The following is a 25203-nucleotide window of genomic DNA, read 5'->3' as shown; positions in this document are numbered from 1 at the left end:
CCACCAGGATTCTGACCGTTTGGAGACATGGAAGTCCAGCCAGTACGATACCAGTCAGGAATCAAGGAGTTTTTGGCAGGAACAAACGTACCAGGCATACCAAGAGGTGAAACTGGTTTCTTGTCTGCAGCAGTAACGGTTTGTCGCGTTATATCCGTATCATGTGTGCCTAGTTCAGTGCTTAGTCCTTTGCTCGGTACAATGCCGTGTAGGTCAGGGACTAAGTCTTCTGCGTTCGCACGTTGTTTTTGTTGAGTAAGTTCGTTGCTATTTTGCATAGTTGACAACTGTTGAATAGGATGTGTATCTTCTTCGACTAAAGACGCTTTTGCTTTTCTTTCTGTTGAATAAGAGGAAGACCCTTGCCAAGAGACGTCAGGATCTTCGGGATTCATTTTAAGCAGGATAATAGGAAAGAAAGATATAAATTTAAACAGACCAAATGACTGCATTATTGGCTGTCTGTGAGTGCAATGACGTCGCGTAAATATCTTAATTAATCGACCTTTTTTATGCTTTATGAATATTCAAAGTGAGTTTGATGGAGATTAAATAATTGCAATAATTTTTTTATAATCAGTGCCATCTTATCAATCCTTCGTCTTTTTTTTTTCTATCTTTTTATTTATTCAAAAAAGAAAGAAATAAAGGAATGTCACCTACTGTTCTTAACAACTATCAACACATCAAATTAGTTGCTTCTGATCTTGATGGCACTCTTTTAGGCAACTTTAATGGGTAAATATTTTAAGAGAAGTTTATTTTGCTTATCTTTGTCATAGTGGCACAATGACAGAACGCACTGTCAAATCCCTTCAAGACTTGGAAAACAAGGGCATTCAGATTGTTTTGGCTTCTGGTCGTCCTCCTAGATCATTCTTTCCCTTGGCAGCACAAGCAAATTTGAAGCGTCCCATCATTATCAGTTGTAACGGTGGGCTGGTTCTTGACAGCAAGACAAAGGAAGTGATTAGAAAATACTCTATAGCCACTGATTCTGTGCGTGAATTGATTAGAGAAGTAAAGACTCATTTCGATCCCAAAGATATTTTGATTGGTGGTGAAAGTGGTGCTAGTTTCCGTTGTGAAGAAAACTATGCTGAGAAGCGTCGTACTTGGGTTCCCAAAAACTATGTTCGAGTAGATGATTTAGACAATTTTGCTACTGAAGAACACACCATTGAAAAGCTTATGTTATTGCACCGTGAATGGGTTGCTGAAGACCTTTATAACTACCTTAAAGCAAATGTATTGACTGATTCCAAATGGAAAGATATGATTCATTATACTTTCTCTAGTCCTAATTTTGTTGAAGTATCTGCTGTTGGAGTCTGTAAAGCCACTGCTCTCAAAGATGTTTGTGAGGAACTTGGCGTCAAGAGAGAAGAAGTGATTGCTTTTGGAGATATGCCAAACGATTGTGAAATGATCGAATATGCTGGTAAATGGGTCTTAAAGAGAGGGAAATGCTTGTCAATTTACTGAAAAATTTTTTTTGGAATATTTCAGGTACAGGTGTTGCCATGGGTAACGCTCATCAACAAGTCAAGGAAATTGCTGGTAAGTGATAAAAAAAAAAAGGAATGTTTTTTTTGAAGAAAGAAATAGATCTTATCACTCTCGACAACGCCAATGATGGTGTTGCTGTTGTTTTAGAAGAAATCTCTAAGCAAATTTAATTATCATAGACACAATCAATAGAATATAAAATACATATATACATATTCTTAACCAGATCTAGATAATACAAAACAAAACTGCAATTAGAACAAAGTTTAATTAAATTTGCTGTTTTAAACAGAATATCATTTGCTGAATTTAAGCAGAGTGGAGAGTTTCCAAGAACTTCTTGGAAGCGGCAGTGGAGACACCACGCTTCTTTTGGTCCTTCTTAACCTTACCAGCAGCAACCTTTTCAGCCTTGATAAGTTCAGCACGACGGAGAACTTGAGCGTAGGGGTTGAGACGGTTCATAACACCTTGGTTCTTGAGAGGGTTCTTCTTTTGGGTGAAGGGACGCTTGTGGTGCTTGTTACCAGCAGGACGAACAACAGATTGGATTTCGTCAGAGTTGATAAGACGAGCAACATCAGGGTTGGTCATGATGTGAGCGGGCAAGACGTAGTCCTTCTTCAAGGTAGCAGGAGCTTCGTAAGTACCATAGAGTTCATCAAGGAGAGCGACAGCGGATTCAGTCCAGATAATGAAACGACCGAGGTGACCACCAGGAGCGAGTTGCAAGAGGTTGAGACGACGGACGTTAACGAGTTCAAGACCGGGCAAGTTACGGAAAGCCTTGACGAGACCGTTGTCTTCATTGTAGATGACAAGGGGACCACGACGTTGTCTGTGACGACGGTTACGGAGCTTACCTTGACCAGCACGCAACTTACGAGAGTTGGAGACCTTGACAACGTCAGAGTAAGCGTTGATAGCCTTCAAGAGAGCAACGGCATCTTTGGTCTTGGTGATTTGTTGAACAGAGTCAGCAACGACAAGAGGAACTTCTTCAATCTTTTCAACACGGTGACCACGAGCCATAACCAAAGAGGGGAGAGCGGAGGCAGCCAAAGCGGAAGCAGTAGCGAAACGCTTTTGGTTCAAGTTAGTCTTTATGTGCCACTTTCTCCAGGTCTTGGTAGGAGCGAACATACGACCACCACGACACATGTTACCGAAAGCGGCTTGACCGGCACGGTGAGTACCAGAACCGTTGACACGAGGAATACGAGCAACAGCACGACCAGTACCCCAAGATTCGGCAGAGGTTTGTTCACCAGCCTTGCTAGAAACAGCATAGGGTTGACGCTTGTTCTTGGCCATGTTGGTGTGGACAAAGTTGACAATGTCAGGACGAATGGGGGCCTTGAAGACAGCGGGGAGGGGAACGGTGGTAGAGACGTTCTTACCGTTGTCGGCGTAGACGTTGAGAACAGGTCTGGCAGCGGACTATTAGATATGGGTTAGTGATATGTCATAGAAAGACAAGTTATGCATCCATATCCACTTCAGCAAATAAAGATTGATCTGATTCATCCATCATCTCATCCGTTTATTGCATTTATTGAAAGTGGACATCTTGTCTTTTTCATTGATGTATATGTCTATGTACCATTTGTTTGTTCGAGCAAAAAAAGAGGGAGATCTATCACTGCCTCCTTGTCAACTTAATATACTCAAAGAGCAGTAGCCCTGTTTTGAAACGGCGTCGCAAACCAGGTTCGGTCCGGGCATTTCTTCTCTCTGATCTTCAAGGCGAATAAGGTGGCTTGTTACTTAAGATTTGCCCTATACGCAAATATGCAGCTTTCTAAAAGTTTATTCCAATTCGCAACTACAAAGAGTATTAATTGCATACTCGGGTCATGAAAGTTTTTGAGGCCATTCTCCTTCTGAGATTTAATTTATACCTTCTTATAATTGCAACACGTTTATTGCATTTTTTTTCCTTCTCTTTTCACTTTTTTATAAATGGTATGCCTGAAAATACGCGCTTCAAGTGAGCTGACTTTTTTGACATATTAGGGCTCTTCAGACAAATTAGTTGGTGGTGGTGCATGTGTTGCAGCTGCTTTCATTTTTGTATATTACAGTACTTGGACTTTTATTGTCGTAAGTACTATTTTGCATAGGTACATAGCCATACTGATTTATCTTTTTTTATCTTTTTTCTTTATTGAAGCCCTTCTTGGATGAATCAAATTCTCTTCACAGCCTTTTCCTCCCTTATGAATACGCAATATATTTACCAGCAGTCGTGCTTGTCGCAGGTCTTTCAGCAATCACTGCATTCTTTATCAAAGCAACTTCTAAAAGTAAAGATAAGCAAAAAGCCAAATAATTGCAATTCCTGTCATTTATTTGATCATCCTTTATATTTATCTATTTTACGCATATACATAAACTCTTGAATAAATATCATACATTTGATGCAAATCACATGGGACATAAAACCTACTACACATTCCAAAACATACGACAGAGCCAAAAGCGATCGAAAGCATTATTGTCTTTATTTGCCACTTTTAACCCTTTTCATTTCTTTTTATTTTTCTTTTTTGCTTTATGAAATGCAATACTTTAATACTAGATAAAATACTTCAATTCCCTTTGAAAAAAAAAACACACACACACTCCATACACTACAAAAACAACCATTTCTGTATATATGTTGTGTCTGGAGAGACAGTAGCTGAAAATATTTTATAAAGAGAGTTTAATTATGATATCGGTTTCATCAAATCATGTAAATGACACTATACTTATTAAAACATATAAGCTTTTTCCATAAAAGAATGTATACGTCTTTTTGATACTATAATATAGTAATACAATTTTATAAGTGAAAAGAATGGACAAATGCGTAACATTGCAAATCCTATAAATACCCACATAAATACTCCAACTGCCTACATGCAACATTTAATAACATACACAGTGTCTTTGGAGTTAATTTGGACAAAAAAAAAGCGACTTGTAAAGTTTGATCAAAATAGCCTTTCGACCAAAAGGTGTTACCTGTAAATGGCCTGAATTCTGGGCCATGTCGCTGCTTTCTGTAACAAGAAACGTGGTGTATCGATTTATGTTACATAAATTGCCTACTCGAGCCCGCCTGAATCGCTTCATCCCAGCTACCTTGCGGTCTTCGATACGTTTGATTTGTTCACTCCATTCCGAAGATGACAACCATTTGTTGTTTATGTATCCACCTAAGGCTTTCTCTTGGAGCGAGCTGATTTTTGAATTCCTGTGGCCAACATTTACAATCGACGATATAATTATGGCAACACAATCCTTGGACTTTCGTCCTATCAAGTACTGTCAAAATAGCAATCTGAATGTTTAAGACGTACTTTTCACTGCATTAACAGAAATCTGGAAGGCTCACTGGAGATCTATCTTTGATTATGTACCATTTGATCCCCAAAGATTACTGCAATAAACTCGTGTTAATCTGCAGCTACAAATAGCAGAGAAACACATAAACTCAAGATTTTAATAGATAGATGATAAACTAGATGACCCAAATCATCTAGCCCATACTTGACCTCTTCTATTTCTACCTCAATTATTTTCTTTCTTTTTATATTATAATATTCGTCTACGTGGAGCAATAAATAAAACACTTTTTAAAAAAAAGCTACCTGTAGAAATCCTCAATTTGACGCCAGAAGACGAAGAGTGGAGTTATCGATAAGCTCAAACACTCAAAATGTGCGCCAGATGCTCTAGTTTTTTTATCAATGTGTTTGCTTGCTACTTGTACTGTAAAAATGACAAGATATGAGCGAAAAATTTCTGAACATTTTTGCCTGTTTGTCCCCTCTTTTAGCAGAAAGCTTGCTGCGGTTTCTGTATTATAGACTCAAAATTCAAATATCTATAACTTTTATCAATGCACCAAAGTTGAATAACTGTGTCTTTATGCAGTTTTGAGCAAAAGCCCAGTTTTTTTTTAATGATTTTATTTGCCGCACGTATTAGTGGTCTTGGGAGGGACCCACTAAAAGAGGTGCTCGACAGTTATTTATTGTAAGAAAATATAAAGAAAAACAAAATTGGTACGATAGTAAGAAAGTAAAAAAATATAAAAGGAAAGAGCAGCTATTGCGAGAAAAGACCTCTTAAGATGAAAGGTCATTTTCAGCAGCTATACGCTTAATTTGATAGCGAGTACTGTGAAGAACAGAGAGATAATAGAATGGTTGGTTCTGCATGGTATGGGCCCAATGGGCCTTCCAGTTCTCAGAGAGACCGATCAAGATTACCATGGCTACAAAAAGAGGACAGTTGGTTTGAGAAAAATTGAAGCCCAGTTTCTAATGCGGTGAGATGAAAAACTGGAGTTGCACTATTTCAAACCCCACCACATAGCCGTCCTTTATATTCCATGTTCATTTACTCCGCATTCGAATTTCTGTCTGCATTCTTATGACAACAAAGCTAGTTCCCAAATAAAGGCTTCTCGTACTTCGCTTTCTCTGTTTTGGAGGACTCCAATGATCCCTCAGGCTAAAACACTGTGGTATCGTGTGCTTCACAAGAAACTGCCCACTGCGTCCGAACTTTTCAAGATTGATACTGTCTCTACTCCTGTCTGTCGGCTGTGCAAATCACAACCGGAATCGTATGATCGTCTCATAGCCTACTGCTCTACCAAGTGGAGTGTTTGGTTGGAAATACTCAACTGCTTCTACCCTCTGGTATACTTTACTCCTCCCTCCCTCCACAAGGTCCTCACTCTTCAAGCCTTTCCCCCTGCCATTAAAAACTTTTTTTTTTTGTAAGGGAGACTTGCTCCAATTTTATTTTAAGTCCTTTAGACGTCAAAAGAGTGGAAGAAAAGACTGTGGTATTATAAGAACTAGACTAAGGAATGGGAAATGAGCCTGTGGTAGAAGAAATTGAGAAAAGAATAAGAGTTTAAGAGAGCTTGATAGATACTTGAAATGGAGAGAACATCATGAGTAGTGAGAGAGGAACTAGAAAGGAAAGCGGAGGAGAGAATTTACGGTTCATAATCAAGGCGGGATTCATCATGCAGCTTATTTGCTAAGCGGAAAACTGTGGAGAGGAATGGGTTTTCAGAAAAAACAGATTGCCAGTGAGCTTGCCAGAGGGCTAGAGCAGTGCATGCAAAGATTTGGAAGGTACTTAAGGAAGGAAAATGGAGGAGAGAAACACGAGGGATAACAACCCGAAGGAGGAGGACTTGACGTAGGAGATTGACCGAAGGTGCATGGATGTTGGGATTGATGTACTTGGAGAAGACATGAGACCAAACATCATACTTGGTAGGGCAGAGGAAATAAAAGTGATCAAGGGTATCAATGGAAGTAATGAGATTTGAAGGACAGTGGATACAAAAGTTATTAGGAACTGTATGGGGCATAAGACGATGTAGGTGAAAACGGTTGTTGACTTTGTTGTGAAGCATCCTGTAGAGGACATTGCGAGCAGGGAGAGGGATCTTGAGAGACCAAAAGCGTTTCCAGTTAGGCGATAGGCGGGGATCAGGCGGTATAGGAGGGGAGGAGCTATGGCATAATTTACGATAAGAATGAGTGGAAGATGTAATGGGGAATTGAGAGTATGTAAGGGTTGAAATGAATGTCTGTAAATCAGTGGGACTAATGTGAGAGGTTGAAGGAAGAATAGAAAAGGAAGAAACACGAGGAGCAGGAGAAAAGAGTGACAGGACAAAGGGATTGAGGAAGAGCTTTTTTTGACGAAAGTGTAGTAAAGCACGGTAGGTGGCCGATTCAAAACGAGGAACTTCTTGCCGAGAGCGAAACCGAAGGCATTCACTAGAAGAATCAAAAACAAAAATGTGATTACCTGTTAAGGCTAGCATACTGGGATTGTGTTTGAAGTATTCATTTTTAGAAATAGGAGGGTTGGATGGAGGTGGAGAAGGATAGATAGAATGTAGAAGTTCAGGAAGTGGAAGGCGAAGGCAAACGTGAAGGGGGACATGACAATTGGAGAAGTTGTGGGGTAGATAATCTATAGCTAAGAAAATACGGTTGAAGTAAGGAATGTCAATAGAAAGTTTTTTTCGTATAAAGGGGAATAACAAAGGCCAGTGGTAAGTAGGGTATTGTGGGGAACAAAGGAAGAAAGAGAGGGTAAACTGGAGATAAGGAAGTGAAGGTAAAGAAACAGCAAAAGAGTGAGGAACTAATAAAGGGTAGACCCATCGCCATTGAAGAGCTCTCTGTTGTAGATGAGGATCAATGACGCTAAGTCCACCTTGAGAACGAGGTAAAATGAGTGTTGAGAAAGGAATGGTACCAAAGCGGCGACTGTTGATGAAGGAAGTGATGAGGCGTTGCAATGTGTTTTGTTGCGTTTTGTTGAGAGGAAGCAGGCGAAGTACATGCCATAGTCGTGATAGAATGAGTGAATTGAGAACAGTAGCTCTGCCTCTAACAGATAAATTTCTAGTGCTGTGTATGAGACATGCTTGCTGGATGGTTCGGAATAATTTGTCGATATGTGAGTTTCGTTGATGGGGACTGGAGTAAATTGGATAACCAAGATAAATAACTGCTTCAGGCGAGGTGTTGTCATGCCAAGTTGTAATGTTCTGTGAAGCTAAAAAGTACTTCCATCTTGTATTAGGTTTACCTGACAGCGAAATGGCTGTAGTCTTGTTGAAGTTGAGTTTAGCATTGGAGGCTAGCATGTAATTGTGAATTAATTGTTGAAGGCATAGAAGGTCTTGGCGATTATGAAGTAAAACGAGTGTATCATCGGCATAGGCGAGAACTTTGACAGGTGGTGCTGAGAAGGATGGAGATGAGGGATTGTCTCCTGCCATTAAAAACCGCTCCAAGCTTGTATCCATCGTTGCGATAGCTCAATGGAGTATCTAGAAATCCTATTGGAACCTGATTCTCAACCAGGTTGCTTTTGAATATTCTTATGTTGACAATTCTGAAAACTTTTCTATCAACATTTTTTATTTTTATTATTTTTTATTTATTATTTTTTATTTTTTATTTTTTATTTTTATTTTTATTTTTTCATTTTTTATTTTTCATTTTTTCATTTTTTCATTTTTTTCATTTTTTTCATTTTTTTCATTTTTTATTTTTTTTCATTTTTTTTCATTTTTTTTCATTTTTTTTCATTTTTTTTCATTTTTTTTCTTGTTTTAATCTAATTCTCTTAAAATTAAAGATACTACAGCGTAAGCGATGGAAGAAATCTTTCATCGAAAGTTGAAGAATTTCTCACTCATTGAAGGAAATTCTTGGCCAAGCTTTCACTCAAATGTGGGGGGGGGGAAGCAATCGATTACGCTGTGGTGAGAGTGTATTTTTTTGCCTAAAAATAAGTGTTTTCTACAAATTTTTGGTATTAATTTTGTCAAATTCATATCCAAAGCTTTTTAATTTATTGACCTTATAGAAGAGGTCCTTTAAATACATGGTCCGATATGGCCTTTGACTGCTCGGACCCGATCAATTCATAAGAATAACTATACTAATTTAAAAGTATTTCAAAAAACAAGGGCAAAAAGGAATAGAGAGGAGAGCGTTAATCTAATGGTGCGTCTGGGCGTAGATTTGTAACCAGAGAAGAGATAGAAACATTTGATTGGATGTTGGAAGAAGTGGGTTGTGTAAAGAATAAAGAAAAAAACAGATCAAAGCAATCCAAAATTCAGCAATAAAGTATTCTATGGTTTTTTTTATTATCCCAAGAATCGCCCCTGTTCATATAATTATTATCTATGCTATTTATACTACTTTTAGAATTGTAATCTTTACTGGCTACATAGCTTTCAAAATTACTACTAATAACGATATGACAAAGAGCTTGGCCAAGAGCACTTTTGCATTTTCTAAAGCCGTCTTGGACAGTGTCTAAGGACGACGCTTGGCCTTGGAGAAGTTTTTTGATGCACGTTCTGAGCGTTTCTCCGGAAGTAGTAGTCAGACGAATTAGTTGGTAATTGATTGGATCAGTTGGGTTACTTTTTTCATGAATTGGGACTACTTGTGCGACTTGTCAACGGTGAGGCGTGTATGGCCAACGCCAACGCAGATCAAAAATATTAAAAAAGAGGGTACCACTAAAATTCTCAATATTCATACAAAAAGTAAAGCTAGAGCCATAAAATATCACGACGATAACCATAGATGTCAGGAACTTATGAATCTAATGGATTTACAGAAAAAAATGTGTGTTTTAAAATTCGCTAACATTTATGCCGACTTACAAGTATGCCACTTGTGTACTCAAAAAATATTTTTTAAAAAATAATAAAGACCACTACTTTAAAATAAATAAAAATATTATCTACAATAAAGAGAAATAAAAAAAAAAAAGAGAGATTTTCCTATTCTTCTGTTTTAAATTAATAAAAAAAAGCTTGTTTTCCAAGTCTTCTGTTTTAAATTAATAAACAAGTCTACCAACTAGTAGTTTCTTGTTTAAAATAAAGCAGTAGAATCATCATCCGGTAGACTCGTTTGTTTATTTGAAACTAAAAAATTGAAAAATTGGCTTTTTTGTTAATTTAAAACAGAAAAATTAAAACTACCTACTTTTTTTACTTTTCATTACTACAGAAAATTTTTTGCTTTACTTTAAAGTAGTGGTATTTATTTTTTTCTTGAAAAATATTTTTTTGAATACAAGTGGCATACTTGTAAGTCGGCATAAACTTTAGCGGAGTTTGAACTGATTACATATTCTGAAGATAGTACTTTTTTTATACTATTGTTCCATTTGTCGACTCTTTGCAATTCGCTACTCTGACTGTATCAACTACGAGGGTATTAACAATGAAGTTTTGTTTAACTTGTCAGAGTACTATATCTGCCGGAATGCTTGCAAGCCATTTCTAGAGCCTTTTAGGTCGAGTTTTGGAGCTGGTCTCTGTAGCCGGTTGCTCGTAATATGATGTACTTGCCGCTTGTTTCCAAACCGCCTCCAGACAAACCCTCTACTACATAGTCCCTGATAGATTCTCCTCATCTTTTTTTCTCATTTGTACACTCCATCCTGAGAATGATCAACCTCTCCCTTTCTGCTGTTCGCCAAAGACATTTTTCTGGAAAAATCTTACTCTCGAATTTCTATGACCTACAACCACTGTCGACAATGTTATTCAGGTAATTCTCATACTAGACTTCTGCAGAATAAATTGCTCACAGAAGAAAAGATTAGCAGTCGTTGACATTGTCATTACCGCCCTTCTGCAGGTCTCGAAAGCACACTGGAAATCTCTCTTTGATAACATCTCCTTTGATGCTTACGCCACCCTATAACAGGCATGTATTGCTTCATAGCTGCAAGCAGCTATAAAGCAAGTGTGCATAAGACTGTAATTCTTCTCTCACTTTCCCTTACTGATAGCAGTGGCCTGCTTTTAATTTTATTTTATTAGTTTGCTTGACACATTAGCTTAATATAATTCTTTGTAAATTTTGTCCACCTCTGAAGTGCCTTTGGGACATTTTTACGCGGAGCAATAACAGAAATCTTTAAAAGATACTATATTTTGCTAATTTTTTTTTTGACAATATAGTTTTTTTTTTATAATTCCATCACGTTTGTGAGAAATCTGATACTTACAGAATTCGCTGTAAGTCTCTAATTGCTTCATTTATTTTTTCTGTAGATATATAATAGAAACAAAAAAAAAGTTTCACGATGCCTTGAAACAATTCCTTCTAAAGAAATCGCATTGAAAATAAAGGGCTACTTCATAATATTTACTATGTCAAAATGTGTGTACAAGCTGACGAATAACATGTTTTATTGTAATTAATGCATAGCCATTTGCCTATGTATCTTTCAAAGTAGCCAGGGCAACAAACCGATTGGTTGAACCACTCAGCCGCGAACGTGGAACTTTTTTATCCTTCAAAAAAACTATCCTTTGTCTTTTTTCCATGCTCTTTTTAAAGCAAGCTCGTATTGCTCAAAAGGCTTATATTTTCATTTTGCCTGCTCTATAGGTATGGAGGAGTGGTGTCTTTCAACGGTATAGCTGTGTCTGTTCAGTGCTTTGCTTCTTTGGCGCTTTTTAGATATGAGGTTGCACCGAAACTTGTGAACCAAAAGCTTTGCATAACTGCTGATTGGTTGTAGACTAGGTATACTGCTGGTTCAAGACTGTCTTTCTATGATTATGCTCTGATTTAGTTGGTAAGCTCCACGATAGCCAAGTTTTGCTCTACTCAAGCTGGTTTTTCAGGTGTCAGACGTTCGATCAAGCGAAATAGGTCTTTCAAGACCTTTTCCTCAAGTCCCTGCTCTCTTTAGCGTTTGGAGAATATTCATTCAAGGCTTGGTAAATTTCCGTAATGTATATTTACTTTTTTGAGTTTTCTTATTTCTGTTTAGATGTCTGATTCACTCTTGATCAGACAAGAAGAGGACTTGAAAAGGCTTGATTGTCCTGATTGAACCCGCAATATATGTGTATTGTGTATATTCCTCTTCATTGTTGTTACTTTTGTCTAACAAAAGCTATACGTGTAATTCAATTGTATAACAGCTTCATTCACTCAAGTCTGTTGCTTTATTATTGTCTTTCATCTTCAATATGCGTTGAACAGGGTACATTCCGCCTGCCAAAATGTGATGATATTGTCTTTACTACGTTATGATATCATTTTTTGCTTTTGTATACTTGACCATTAGAAAAGAGAAAAAGAAAGCTCATCAAAGCAGAGAGTACACCTAAAAAAATTGGTGTTTGAAGCATTGAACTCTCCTTTTGCATGACATTCATTGCTTATCGTATCCGGGGCTCTTTCGCATATTCATAACTAATAGAAAGTTTGAGTGTGCCATTTGAGTAGTAATAATAAACAGACATTTAAAAGCAAACTTCTTTGTCCTATCCAACTATGACAGTCTTCGGTGAAATATCTTGGACTAAGGTTGCCGAGATCGGTAACAAACTGCGCATCCCTCATACACCGAGAATCAGCTCCCAAAACAACGCGATTAAGTACGTACATGAAAACATCAAATCGCATAGCTTTGAATCCGAGATGTTGAATCGCAAAGCAGCTAGCATTGTTAGTCAATCACTTACTACAGGCTCTGTTTTGTTCACCTTTCCTCCTGGGAAATAAAAGCCTATACAAGTTCTAGCGGACTTTCCCTGTGTCCTTACCTTTTCTCTTACTCTATATCTATTCTCTCTTGATCTCATAACAGTTGCTTTGTTCTATTTTAAACCAGGCTCACAGGTCAACTACACCCTTCCTTTGCATAAATTTTAGCAAACTCGAATTAAGCAAGCGGCAGCTGAAAATCATTTTTGAAAAGCAACTACTAGCCGTTGACAACGTCTTCTCTTCCCAAATGACAACTGCTGCAATTCGATATCCTTATTGAATGCTCTTGATGATCAATTTTTTGGCTAGGTTCACTCTTGCAGCAGAATAATTACGACAGCCATAGTAGCCATGGTAGCCATGGTAACCATGGTAACCATACACCACAGCGTGAGCAACTGCATTTTTCTTCCATCGCTTACGCTGTAGTGACAACTCTATAAAAAAGTAACTAGAGCGATAGAGAAAATTATAGAAAGACTTTTATACCTCAGGCCTTCGTGGTCAGTGTGATGGACTTACCTAAAAAAAGAAAAAAAAGCATTTTCAGAAATCATAAAAATATTGACAGTTATGCCGACTTACAAGTATGCCATTTGCGTACTCAAAAAAATATTTTTTGAAAAACAATAAAAACCTCTATTTTAGAATTAAGACCGCTATTGTAAAATAAATCAAAAATATTTTCTGCAACGACAAAAAAATAAAAAAGTAAAAGATTTCATATTTTCTGCTTGAAATTTTGAAAAAAGCTTGTTTTTCAATTTTTCTGTTTCAAAATAAATAAACGAGTCTACCGGATGATGGCTTTACTGTTTTAGTATAAAAGAAGAGATCAATGATCGGTAGACTCGTTTATTTATTTTGAAACAGAAAAATTGAAAAACAAGCTTTTTTCAAAATTTCAAGCAGAAAATATGAAATCTTTTACTTTTTTATTTTTTTGTCGTTGCAGAAAATATTTTTGATTTATTTTACAATAGCGGTCTTAATTCTAAAATAGAGGTTTTTATTGTTTTTCAAAAAATATTTTTTTGAGTACGCAAATGGCATACTTGTAAGTCGGCATAACTGTCAATATTTTTATGATTTCTGAAAATGCTTTTTTTTTCTTTTTTTAGGTAAGTCCATCACACTGACCACGAAGGCCTGAGGTATAAAAGTCTTTCTATAATTTTCTCTATCGCTCTAGTTACTTTTTTATAGAGTTGTCACTACAGCGTAAGCGATGGAAGAAAAATGCAGTTGCTCACGCTGTGGTGTATGGTTACCATGGTTACCATGGCTACCATGGCTACTATGGCTGTCGTAATTATTCTGCTGCAAGAGTGAACCTAGCCAAAAAATTGATCATCAAGAGCATTCAATAAGGATATCGAATTGCAGCAGTTGTCATTTGGGAAGAGAAGACGTTGTCAACGGCTAGTAGTTGCTTTTCAAAAATGATTTTCAGCTGCCGCTTGCTTAATTCGAGTTTGCTAAAATTTATGCAAAGGAAGGGTGTAGTTGACCTGTGAGCCTGGTTTAAAATAGAACAAAGCAACTGTTATGAGATCAAGAGAGAATAGATATAGAGTAAGAGAAAAGGTAAGGACACAGGGAAAGTCCGCTAGAACTTGTATAGGCTTTTATTTCCCAGGAGGAAAGGTGAACAAAACAGAGCCTGTAGTAAGTGATTGACTAACAATGCTAGCTGCTTTGCGATTCAACATCTCGGATTCAAAGCTATGCGATTTGATGTTTTCATGTACGTACTTAATCGCGTTGTTTTGGGAGCTGATTCTCGGTGTATGAGGGATGCGCAGTTTGTTACCGATCTCGGCAACCTTAGTCCAAGATATTTCACCGAAGACTGTCATAGTTGGATAGGACAAAGAAGTTTGCTTTTAAATGTCTGTTTATTATTACTACTCAAATGGCACACTCAAACTTTCTATTAGTTATGAATATGCGAAAGAGCCCCGGATACGATAAGCAATGAATGTCATGCAAAAGGAGAGTTCAATGCTTCAAACACCAATTTTTTTAGGTGTACTCTCTGCTTTGATGAGCTTTCTTTTTCTCTTTTCTAATGGTCAAGTATACAAAAGCAAAAAATGATATCATAACGTAGTAAAGACAATATCATCACATTTTGGCAGGCGGAATGTACCCTGTTCAACGCATATTGAAGATGAAAGACAATAATAAAGCAACAGACTTGAGTGAATGAAGCTGTTATACAATTGAATTACACGTATAGCTTTTGTTAGACAAAAGTAACAACAATGAAGAGGAATATACACAATACACATATATTGCGGGTTCAATCAGGACAATCAAGCCTTTTCAAGTCCTCTTCTTGTCTGATCAAGAGTGAATCAGACATCTAAACAGAAATAAGAAAACTCAAAAAAGTAAATATACATTACGGAAATTTACCAAGCCTTGAATGAATATTCTCCAAACGCTAAAGAGAGCAGGGACTTGAGGAAAAGGTCTTGAAAGACCTATTTCGCTTGATCGAACGTCTGACACCTGAAAAACCAGCTTGAGTAGAGCAAAACTTGGCTATCGTGGAGCTTACCAACTAAATCAGAGCATAATCATAGAAAGACAGTCTTGAACCAGCAGTATACCTAGTCTACAACCAATCAGCAGTTATGCAAAGCTTTTGGTTCACAAGTTTCGGTGCAACCTCATATCTAAAAAGCGCCAAAGAAGCAAAGCACTGAACAGACACAGCTATACCGTTGAAAGACACCACTCCTCCATACCTATAGAGCAGGCAAAATGAAAATATAAGCCTTTTGAGCAATACGAGCTTGCTTTAAAAAGAGCATGGAAAAAAGACAAAGGATAGTTTTTTTGAAGGATAAAAAAGTTCCACGTTCGCGGCTGAGTGGTTCAACCAATCGGTTTGTTGCCCTGGCTACTTTGAAAGATACATAGGCAAATGGCTATGCATTAATTACAATAAAACATGTTATTCGTCAGCTTGTACACACATTTTGACATAGTAAATATTATGAAGTAGCCCTTTATTTTCAATGCGATTTCTTTAGAAGGAATTGTTTCAAGGCATCGTGAAACTTTTTTTTTGTTTCTATTATATATCTACAGAAAAAATAAATGAAGCAATTAGAGACTTACAGCGAATTCTGTAAGTATCAGATTTCTCACAAACGTGATGGAATTATAAAAAAAAAACTATATTGTCAAAAAAAAAATTAGCAAAATATAGTATCTTTTAAAGATTTCTGTTATTGCTCCGCGTAAAAATGTCCCAAAGGCACTTCAGAGGTGGACAAAATTTACAAAGAATTATATTAAGCTAATGTGTCAAGCAAACTAATAAAATAAAATTAAAAGCAGGCCACTGCTATCAGTAAGGGAAAGTGAGAGAAGAATTACAGTCTTATGCACACTTGCTTTATAGCTGCTTGCAGCTATGAAGCAATACATGCCTGTTATAGGGTGGCGTAAGCATCAAAGGAGATGTTATCAAAGAGAGATTTCCAGTGTGCTTTCGAGACCTGCAGAAGGGCGGTAATGACAATGTCAACGACTGCTAATCTTTTCTTCTGTGAGCAATTTATTCTGCAGAAGTCTAGTATGAGAATTACCTGAATAACATTGTCGACAGTGGTTGTAGGTCATAGAAATTCGAGAGTAAGATTTTTCCAGAAAAATGTCTTTGGCGAACAGCAGAAAGGGAGAGGTTGATCATTCTCAGGATGGAGTGTACAAATGAGAAAAAAAGATGAGGAGAATCTATCAGGGACTATGTAGTAGAGGGTTTGTCTGGAGGCGGTTTGGAAACAAGCGGCAAGTACATCATATTACGAGCAACCGGCTACAGAGACCAGCTCCAAAACTCGACCTAAAAGGCTCTAGAAATGGCTTGCAAGCATTCCGGCAGATATAGTACTCTGACAAGTTAAACAAAACTTCATTGTTAATACCCTCGTAGTTGATACAGTCAGAGTAGCGAATTGCAAAGAGTCGACAAATGGAACAATAGTATAAAAAAAAGTACTATCTTCAGAATATGTAATCAGTTCAAACTCCGCTAAAGTTTATGCCGACTTACAAGTATGCCACTTGTATTCAAAAAAATATTTTTCAAGAAAAAAATAAATACCACTACTTTAAAGTAAAGCAAAAAAATTTTCTGTAGTAATGAAAAGTAAAAAAAGTAGGTAGTTTTAATTTTTCTGTTTTAAATTAACAAAAAAAGCCAATTTTTCAATTTTTTAGTTTCAAATAAACAAACGAGTCTACCGGATGATGATTCTACTGCTTTATTTTAAACAAGAAACTACTAGTTGGTAGACTTGTTTATTAATTTAAAACAGAAGACTTGGAAAACAAGCTTTTTTTTATTAATTTAAAACAGAAGAATAGGAAAATCTCTCTTTTTTTTTTTTATTTCTCTTTATTGTAGATAATATTTTTATTTTATTTTAAAGTAGTGGTCTTTATTATTTTTTAAAAAATATTTTTTGAGTACACAAGTGGCATACTTGTAAGTCGGCATAAATGTTAGCGAATTTTAAAACACACATTTTTTTCTGTAAATCCATTAGATTCATAAGTTCCTGACATCTATGGTTATCGTCGTGATATTTTTATGGCTCTAGCTTTACTTTTTGTATGAATATTGAGAATTTTAGTGGTACCCTCTTTTTTAATATTTTTGATCTGCGTTGGCGTTGGCCATACACGCCTCACCGTTGACAAGTCGCACAAGTAGTCCCAATTCATGAAAAAAGTAACCCAACTGATCCAATCAATTACCAACTAATTCGTCTGACTACTACTTCCGGAGAAACGCTCAGAACGTGCATCAAAAAACTTCTCCAAGGCCAAGCGTCGTCCTTAGACACTGTCCAAGACGGCTTTAGAAAATGCAAAAGTGCTCTTGGCCAAGCTCTTTGTCATATCGTTATTAGTAGTAATTTTGAAAGCTATGTAGCCAGTAAAGATTACAATTCTAAAAGTAGTATAAATAGCATAGATAATAATTATATGAACAGGGGCGATTCTTGGGATAATAAAAAAAAACCATAGAATACTTTATTGCTGAATTTTGGATTGCTTTGATCTGTTTTTTTCTTTATTCTTTACACAACCCACTTCTTCCAACATCCAATCAAATGTTTCTATCTCTTCTCTGGTTACAAATCTACGCCCAGACGCACCATTAGATTAACGCTCTCCTCTCTATTCCTTTTTGCCCTTGTTTTTTGAAATACTTTTAAATTAGTATAGTTATTCTTATGAATTGATCGGGTCCGAGCAGTCAAAGGCCATATCGGACCATGTATTTAAAGGACCTCTTCTATAAGGTCAATAAATTAAAAAGCTTTGGATATGAATTTGACAAAATTAATACCAAAAATTTGTAGAAAACACTTATTTTTAGGCAAAAAAATACACTCTCACCACAGCGTAATCGATTGCTTCCCCCCCCCCACATTTGAGTGAAAGCTTGGCCAAGAATTTCCTTCAATGAGTGAGAAATTCTTCAACTTTCGATGAAAGATTTCTTCCATCGCTTACGCTGTAGTATCTTTAATTTTAAGAGAATTAGATTAAAACAAGAAAAAAAATGAAAAAAAAATGAAAAAAAAATGAAAAAAATGAAAAAAATGAAAAAAATGAAAAAAATGAAAAAAATGAAAAAAATGAAAAAAATGAAAAAATGAAAAAATAAAAAATAAAAAATAATAAATAAAAAATAATAAAAAATAAAAAAATGTTGATAGAATTGTCAATGATTACAGCTAATGCCAATAACTACCTTTAGAGTAATTTTTTAATGATTTTAGTAGCATAAAGGGCTTCCAAACGTAAACATTTGACAATTTTAGCAGAACAAAATAAGTTGATGCATAGATGTGGCTGTTACTAGCTTTATCGAGCCAAACAAAAGACCTATGACTTTATTTTAATGATTTTTGATGTTCAGAAAAGGACAAAAACTTTAACTTGTGTTACTACAACATTCCTGATGATCAAATCACGATAAATCCTCAACCAATCAAAGTTCAATCACCTTGGGCAAAGGTATATTTCTTTGCATTTCAAACAAATGGTATAAATCTTTTTTGATTGGACAATTCCTCACCCATACGTGGCTTTTTGATATTTAAAAACTCCTCTGTATCTCACCTTGCTTATCGTTTTTTCTTTCCCCCTCTCTTTTATTCTGTTTAATAATGACAAACGGACCTGCTTTTAAAAAGATCCAAGCAGAAGATTTTCCTAAATCCAAGTTGTACAAGTCTATTGGTAAAAGTATAAAAACTGTCAAAAACAAAGATATTAAGGAAACGGATGCATATCAAAAGATTTGGCAAGTTCAGGTTTAGGAACCGCTGTTGTCAAAGTGACAGATGATTTCTTTGCACCTGCTTCCATGATGTTGAATCCTCAACCTGCAATTCATTGCCCTGATAAGTTTGTTGGTAAGGCATCATGTCTATCAAATAGCTTTAGTATGTTGATATTCATGTTAGAAACTGGCTCATGGATGGATGGATGGGAATCGAAGCGTCACAACAGCTCGTATGACTGGTACGGCAACAGAACTAAAAAATTTGGTTAATGCAATATATGTATATAGGTGCATTATTAAACTGGGATTTCCTGGTGTCATTCACGGGTTTGATATTGATACCAGCTTTTTTACAGGAAACCAGGCATCTGCTGCTTCAGTTGAGGGCGCCTATTGTCCTACTGGCACCGGCTTAGAAAAAGATATTGAATGGATCAAGATACTTCCTCGAGTTGAGCTACCACCTTCTTGTCACAACATTTTTGCTTTGGAGGAACAGACTGCCGTATATACCCATATCCGATTGAACAATTATCCTGACGGTGGTATTGCTCGTTTCCGTGTGTATGGCGATGTTCAGCCTATTCTCCCTCAAGATAAAAAGTAAAAAACTTCATTTTAATTATTTCTTAATCTGATTTTATAGTGAAATCATTGATTTGGCTTTTGTTGGACACGGCGGACGATCAGTTCAAGTCAGTGATGAGCATTATGGTCCTGGTGACTTTTTATTATTACCTGGCAGAGGCAAGAATCAGGCTGATGGATGGCAAACAGCTCGTTCTAGAGTAGAAGGTCATTCAGATTTTGTTGTACTTCGTTTGGGTGCTGCTGGTCACATTCTACAAGCTGAAGTGGATACAACCGATTTCAAAGGCAATTTTCCTCGACAAATTAAACTTGAAGCTACCAATTCATCCTTCCAAGTGCCAGATGATAATGCTGAATGGTTCACACTTGTGGAGCCTTCATCTACAGGCCCTAACGGTATTTTTTATTTCAATACATCCTTTACAGAGAAGGTATTTACACATGCTAAAATCTCAATTATTCCCGGTAAGCTTTGCTCTTCTTTTATAGCTATTGATTAACATTGAATAGACGGTGGTATCAAGCGCCTTCGCCTCTATGGTATCGTTGAGGGAGGCGAAATTCCTAAGCTTCCTATTGTTGCGCCTACCAATCTTCAAAACAGTGTTGTTGCACAGCCTTTAACCTCTGAAGCTTATGCTCCTTATGGGGATGTGATTCATCCTGCTGCTACTAAAAAAGTCACCAGTGCTAATCAAGGCACAGCTGAGAAATATCACCGTGTAGCCACTGTTGCCAACTTGTTTCCTAATGAAAATGGTAAAATGAACCTTTGTATCTTCCATTGTCGTCCTACCACAGAGTTGCCATTTACTGTCAAATTATTGGAGAGACATCCTTATTCTAGTCAAGCCTTTATCCCAATGACAGACGGTAAGACGCGCGCTTATTTGGTCGTTGTAGCTCTCAATGGTTTGGACGATAAGCCTGATATGTCTACTTTAAAAGCTTTTATTGCCACTACAAAGCAAGGCATCAATTATCGTCAAGGCGTTTGGCATCATCCTATGGTTGTTTTAGAACATGAAACTGATTTTGCCTGTGTTGTTCACGAAAGTGGCGTACCACAAGATGATTGTAATGAAGTAGGCGTTACTCATACATTAGTTCAAGTGCCTGGTTTTCAATAAACATCATTATCTCAAATACGACCAGTTTTAAACAGGGAAGAGGGATAAACGGCTTAAGTTTAATAAATACAAAAAAAGACAAATACATGGAAATTACAATTTGGCTTGAGGCTTGGCAGAACCTTTATAAAAGGCTTCGCTGACTTTACGGCGTTGGATCTTGCCTGTAGCTGTTTTGGGCATCATATCTGTGACATAGAATCTCTTGGGAACTTTGAATTTAGCCATCTTGGATTGGCAATAAGCAGTCAATTCACGTTCAATGGCTTTAGGGTCGTCCTTGACATCATGCTTCAACACAATAGCAGCATGTACTTCTTGACCATACATTTCATCAGGAACGGCAAAACTGACGGCTTCAGCAATTTTGGGATGACTCAACATAATAGAATCCAATTCAATAGGAGAAATCTTTTCACCACCTCGGTTAATCAATTCCTTGATACGACCCGTCAAGATCAAATAGCCGTCTTTATCCTTTTTACCTTGATCGCCTGTACGGAAAAAGCCATTCTTGTGGAAGGATTCAGCTGTTGCTTTAGGGTTGTTCAAGTATCCCTTCGTGACGTTCTTACCACGAATACAAACTTCACCTATTTCAGCAGGATTACCTTCTTCGTCCAAAATGGCAACTTCCACACCTTGTCCAACACCAACAGATCCAGGCTTATGAGGGCCACGGTGAGGAAGAGGGTTGGAAGTCATTTGATGAGAGGCTTCTGTCATAGCATAAGCTTCTAAAACAGGAGCCTTGAATTGCTTTTCAAGTGCATGCAAAGTAGCAGGAGCCAAACTAGAAGAGCAAGAGCGAATGAAACGAATGTTTGGTACTTCGGAAGGAGGATGACGAAGCAAGATTTGGTGAATAGTGGGGACAGCAGTGTACCAATTGCATTGGCTGTCCTTGAAATCTTGCCAGAAATGGGATGCACTAAACTTGCGAGGAATGACAGCAGCTCCACCGGATAAGAAAGTAGCAAGCAAACCACATTGAAGACCATGGACATGGAAAAGAGGCATGACAAGCAAAGTGCGATCCTTAGAGTTCAATTCATAAGTGTTAACAATGTTCTTAATAGATGTCAACAAATTGAGGTGTGTAAGAGGGACGCCTAATCATCCATTTTTTTAGTATAAAAACTATCCGTTTTACCCACTCTTTGATTTACCTTTAGGTCTACCGGTTGTACCACTTGTGTGTAACAACAAAGCAACACTCTCGGAGTTAGGTGTAAACTGATCAATCTTGAGATGAGGCTCGTTGTTTTGAGGAGCATGGGCATTTACTTCAATCTCTTTGCCATTCCAGTGAACTTCTACAATGATAGCGTTTTGTTTACGCGCAGCCAAGACAGCAGGGTTGTTCTTTTGTTCCAAAGCGCCTTTGGGTAAAATCATGATGGAACTCTTTGCGTCTTCTAAATAAAAGTTGAATTCATCTTCAGTGTATGCAGGGTTCAAAGGAGAAGCGACCAAGTTCATGAATGTGGAAGCTAAAAATGCAACAGTAAATTCAAGTGAGTTGGGGTAGCTGATAGACACAGATCTTCCGGGAGCCAAGGCATGAGCAGGTACTTGAGCAGCTAATTTACGAGAAAAGTCATAAAGAATATCTAAAAGCTGCTTGTAGTTGACTTGAGTAGGCACATCACATGACTTTGGAATGATGATAGCAGGGCTTGTAGCATTCTTGTTGCTACTAAATATTTCAAATAGAGTATTCGACATAAGGAAAAAAGAGATAAAGAAGAAGGAAGAATTATTGACTGGTATTTAACGAGAATCAGAATGACATCACGTAATCATATCGAAATCAATCGTGATTGTTTAATTCGCGCGTATAAAAACTTTAAATATTGCTATATATGGGTAAAATATAAATGTTTATTGTGGTTCTTGTGGTTGCGTGGTCATAGTTACAGGTCTATTTGTTGTCACAGGCAAATGTTGTCTTATGACATCGTTGTGGTGTTGATGTGCTGATGCATATATGCCTAAACCGACATTCATATAAGGCTGAACAAAAGTACTATGTTGCTTTTGTTCGCTGGGTCTTCTTGTTGGTGTTTGGCGTGATAATAATGAATAAAGTAAACTGTCATTTTCGGATTGATCTGTAGAGGTGGTAGAAGAAGAAGCAGTTGTCGTAGTTGTACTAGTTACTGCTGTAGTTGTTATAGGAGGAGCTGATGTAGTGGCTGTTATTGGTGTTGTATTAGAAGAGGACGTACTCCAATCTTCATTTGAAGTATTACTCTTATCCTGTATCTGTGCTACAAGAGCAGCTATATCAGTCGAATGCGACTGGTTTAATAAAAGATCAGAGTGATAAGCAGGCGGCTTGGGCGAGTTATTTACAGAAGGTGATTTGTGGTTTGAGTTTCGCCAAGACTCGACTGTGTTTGAGTTGGATAAAAAATCAAGTGGATTGTTTCTGATTTTCCAGAATTCTTGCTGATCAAATAGACTATTATGCCCATAAGCAGGAGAAGCAAACATGGTTGAAGACATCTGAATAGATTTGGATTTGACTGTAGGTGGTGTCACTAGCCCATTTGCAAAATAATCTAGTTTAGACCATTGTTGCCGCTCTTCCTCACCATACCGTGTATTTAAACTGCCGAGAACAAAGGGAGTCATGATATCGTCTGAGAACATACTATTGGTATCTGCTTCATTGATAGCCTGGTCAAGTCGAGTAACAAATTGAACAATGCGATATGTAACTTGTTCTGTTTTGGCCTCAGATAAAAAGGATTTGAGCGTATGCATTGATTGTTGGAACATGAACCGAGCATGACGAGCTAAATTCATATTTTCACATGCACAGTCCCTTAGATGGATTTTGATAGATTCGAATAGACCATTGACTGTAAAGGAATGATTAAGTATCCATGAGCTATTTTCTGCAAGGCAAGAAACAATTCGAGTCAAGTTAGATGCCACTGCTGCTGACCTTGCATGGATAGATTTGACAGTGGAAGTAGCATAGGGCTTAAGAACGCATAATTCAATATAATTATAGAGTAAATGAATGTGTGCTACCATACCATTAGCAGGTGCAGAAGTGTGTGTTGAAGTAGTAGGGGCATAAGTAGTAGAAAAAGAAGGAGTCCATTGTAAATGTGAAGGTAAAGAACGAAGCCATTGCAAGAGTTCATTTTTCGAATCAAATGACATTTGGTCATGCGTATGGGTTCGTATAATAGGCTGACCAACTTGATGGAGTGATTCAGGCTGTAAGACACGTTCGGCAATCTGCAACAAACGAATGGCAGATACAAAGCTCTCCAATATGCCATGTTCAGTCACATCATCTCCTGGCAGTAAAAGAGGCATATCCAACTCAATATCCTTGCTCCTCAGGAACCAAGGTTGACCAGACTGGATATGCATCAATTTGTCCAATATATAGCATCCCCAACAAACTCTTTTCCTCAGCTCCTTGAGATCACTTTCTATATTACCATTGTAGTTACGTATTAATTCGAGATCCAAGCACATTTGATAGGCCAAGGCACTGTACATAGTAGGATTCACATTGTCTTCAGATTCATATAAGCACATCAATACAAGGGATATCACTGTACTTAAGCTAGGTTTATCTACATAGTCATCCAATAAGGCAGTCCTAGCCAACCTAAAATATCCATCAGCCTCTTCTTGCTCCTTGTTTTGATGTGCAGCATGCGCAAACATGACCAACAATAGAAGTGGGCTTGGTAAAGGATTGTTTGTCTTTATAGGTGATTCAAACTGTTTCAAAAATAATCGCTTAGGTACAATAGGAAATATAGAATAACAATGCTTGTAGTAAAGTTGTACAAGGCGTTGTTGCGTAGATCTGGCAGGTAATAAGCTGCTATTGTTGATTTCATTGTCAGCTGGTTCGAGGTTGTACATATCATGTCGTAACTTATTTTGATCCAATTCCCATTTGCCTTCTTTGCCTTCCCCTGGCCAAGCTTTGTTAAGACGATTCAAGACTTGTATTGCAGCGTTCATTTGCTTTTGGTCTCTTTGTATCTTTTTAGGTGCAGGTGAAGGAGGTCTTGAATTCGTAGATGAAGGAGAGTGCTGTTGTTCTGTCGAATCGTTCTCTGCTTGTATTTCCATGGCACCATCTTTTGAAAAAGTACATTGTCTTTTTCTGGCTAATTAAAAGCTGTTATTAAATTGACTTAAGTGCTGCTTAATTCATTATAATTTTAGGCTTTACCTTTACACTAACAAGAAGAAATTAATTTATTAGCCTCAATTGATATGATATAGACTGATCTTTTACCTGCATACAAGGCTGTATTCCATCACACTATAAAAAAAAGAGAAAGAAAGTGAGATTACGTTTTGACCAAGATCAGCTTACCTTGATCTTCTTTACACGACAAGTATAACAGGCTTTTCCTACTTTATAGCGTTTTTGTTTAGGTTCTTCCTTTTCTTTAAGTTGGTGTTTAGTCGACATGATAAAAAAGAAAAAAAGAGAGAGAAAAATGTCTATTTCCAAAACAATATATATATATACAATTAAAACTCATTCTCTAGCCGAGGAAGAGGTTTCCCTGAA

General features: G+C 37.1%; 6 protein-coding genes across 6 annotated transcripts; 3 read left to right on the top strand and 3 right to left on the bottom strand.

Annotated features, from left to right (window-relative positions):
* Nucleotides 1-585: 585 nt before the first annotated feature.
* On the top strand, nucleotides 586-1779 carry B0P05DRAFT_530168 (HAD-like domain-containing protein). Its single transcript, XM_051576832.1, has 4 exons — nucleotides 586-738; nucleotides 783-1441; nucleotides 1510-1560; nucleotides 1609-1779. Exons 1-4 carry the CDS (start codon nucleotides 653-655, stop codon nucleotides 1677-1679), a joined length of 867 nt encoding a protein of 288 aa, XP_051437943.1. The 5' UTR covers nucleotides 586-652; the 3' UTR covers nucleotides 1680-1779.
* Nucleotides 1780-3125, bottom strand: B0P05DRAFT_530164 (ribosomal protein L4 domain-containing protein). The gene has a single exon (XM_051576831.1). The coding sequence runs from the start codon at nucleotides 2821-2823 to the stop codon at nucleotides 1819-1821; it is 1005 nt and encodes a 334-aa protein (XP_051437942.1). The 5' UTR covers nucleotides 2824-3125; the 3' UTR covers nucleotides 1780-1818.
* A 325-nt stretch (nucleotides 3126-3450) lies between these two features.
* Nucleotides 3451-3948, top strand: B0P05DRAFT_530163 (dolichol phosphate-mannose biosynthesis regulatory). Its single transcript, XM_051576830.1, has 3 exons — nucleotides 3451-3474; nucleotides 3526-3612; nucleotides 3683-3948. The coding sequence occupies exons 1-3, from the start codon at nucleotides 3472-3474 to the stop codon at nucleotides 3839-3841; spliced, it is 249 nt and encodes an 82-aa protein (XP_051437941.1). The 5' UTR covers nucleotides 3451-3471; the 3' UTR covers nucleotides 3842-3948.
* A 14748-nt stretch (nucleotides 3949-18696) lies between these two features.
* B0P05DRAFT_530139 (ureidoglycolate hydrolase-domain-containing protein) lies at nucleotides 18697-20714 on the top strand. Its single transcript, XM_051576829.1, has 5 exons — nucleotides 18697-18869; nucleotides 18929-19154; nucleotides 19204-19518; nucleotides 19562-19971; nucleotides 20017-20714. Exons 1-5 carry the CDS (start codon nucleotides 18797-18799, stop codon nucleotides 20634-20636), a joined length of 1644 nt encoding a protein of 547 aa, XP_051437940.1. The 5' UTR covers nucleotides 18697-18796; the 3' UTR covers nucleotides 20637-20714.
* Nucleotide 20715: 1 nt separating this feature from the next.
* B0P05DRAFT_530137 (uncharacterized protein) lies at nucleotides 20716-22432 on the bottom strand. The gene is made up of 2 exons (XM_051576828.1): nucleotides 21806-22432; nucleotides 20716-21748 (listed from the first exon to the last, which is right to left on the bottom strand). Exons 1-2 carry the CDS (start codon nucleotides 22362-22364, stop codon nucleotides 20730-20732), a joined length of 1578 nt encoding a protein of 525 aa, XP_051437939.1. The 5' UTR covers nucleotides 22365-22432; the 3' UTR covers nucleotides 20716-20729.
* A 39-nt stretch (nucleotides 22433-22471) lies between these two features.
* Nucleotides 22472-25100, bottom strand: B0P05DRAFT_530135 (fungal-specific transcription factor domain-containing protein). Its single transcript, XM_051576827.1, has 4 exons — nucleotides 25003-25100; nucleotides 24922-24948; nucleotides 24856-24862; nucleotides 22472-24790 (listed from the first exon to the last, which is right to left on the bottom strand). Exons 2-4 carry the CDS (start codon nucleotides 24925-24927, stop codon nucleotides 22521-22523), a joined length of 2283 nt encoding a protein of 760 aa, XP_051437938.1. The 5' UTR covers nucleotides 24928-24948; nucleotides 25003-25100; the 3' UTR covers nucleotides 22472-22520.
* Between the last annotated feature and the right edge of the window lie 103 nt (nucleotides 25101-25203).

The sequence above is a fragment of the Gilbertella persicaria genome (genome assembly GCF_025201335.1).
Source record: "Gilbertella persicaria strain CBS 190.32 chromosome Unknown B0P05scaffold_7, whole genome shotgun sequence".
Lineage (NCBI taxonomy): Eukaryota > Fungi > Mucoromycota > Mucoromycetes > Mucorales > Choanephoraceae > Gilbertella > Gilbertella persicaria.
The sequence above is the reverse complement of the archived record's forward strand: the minus strand, read 5'-3'. Positions and strand labels throughout refer to the sequence as shown.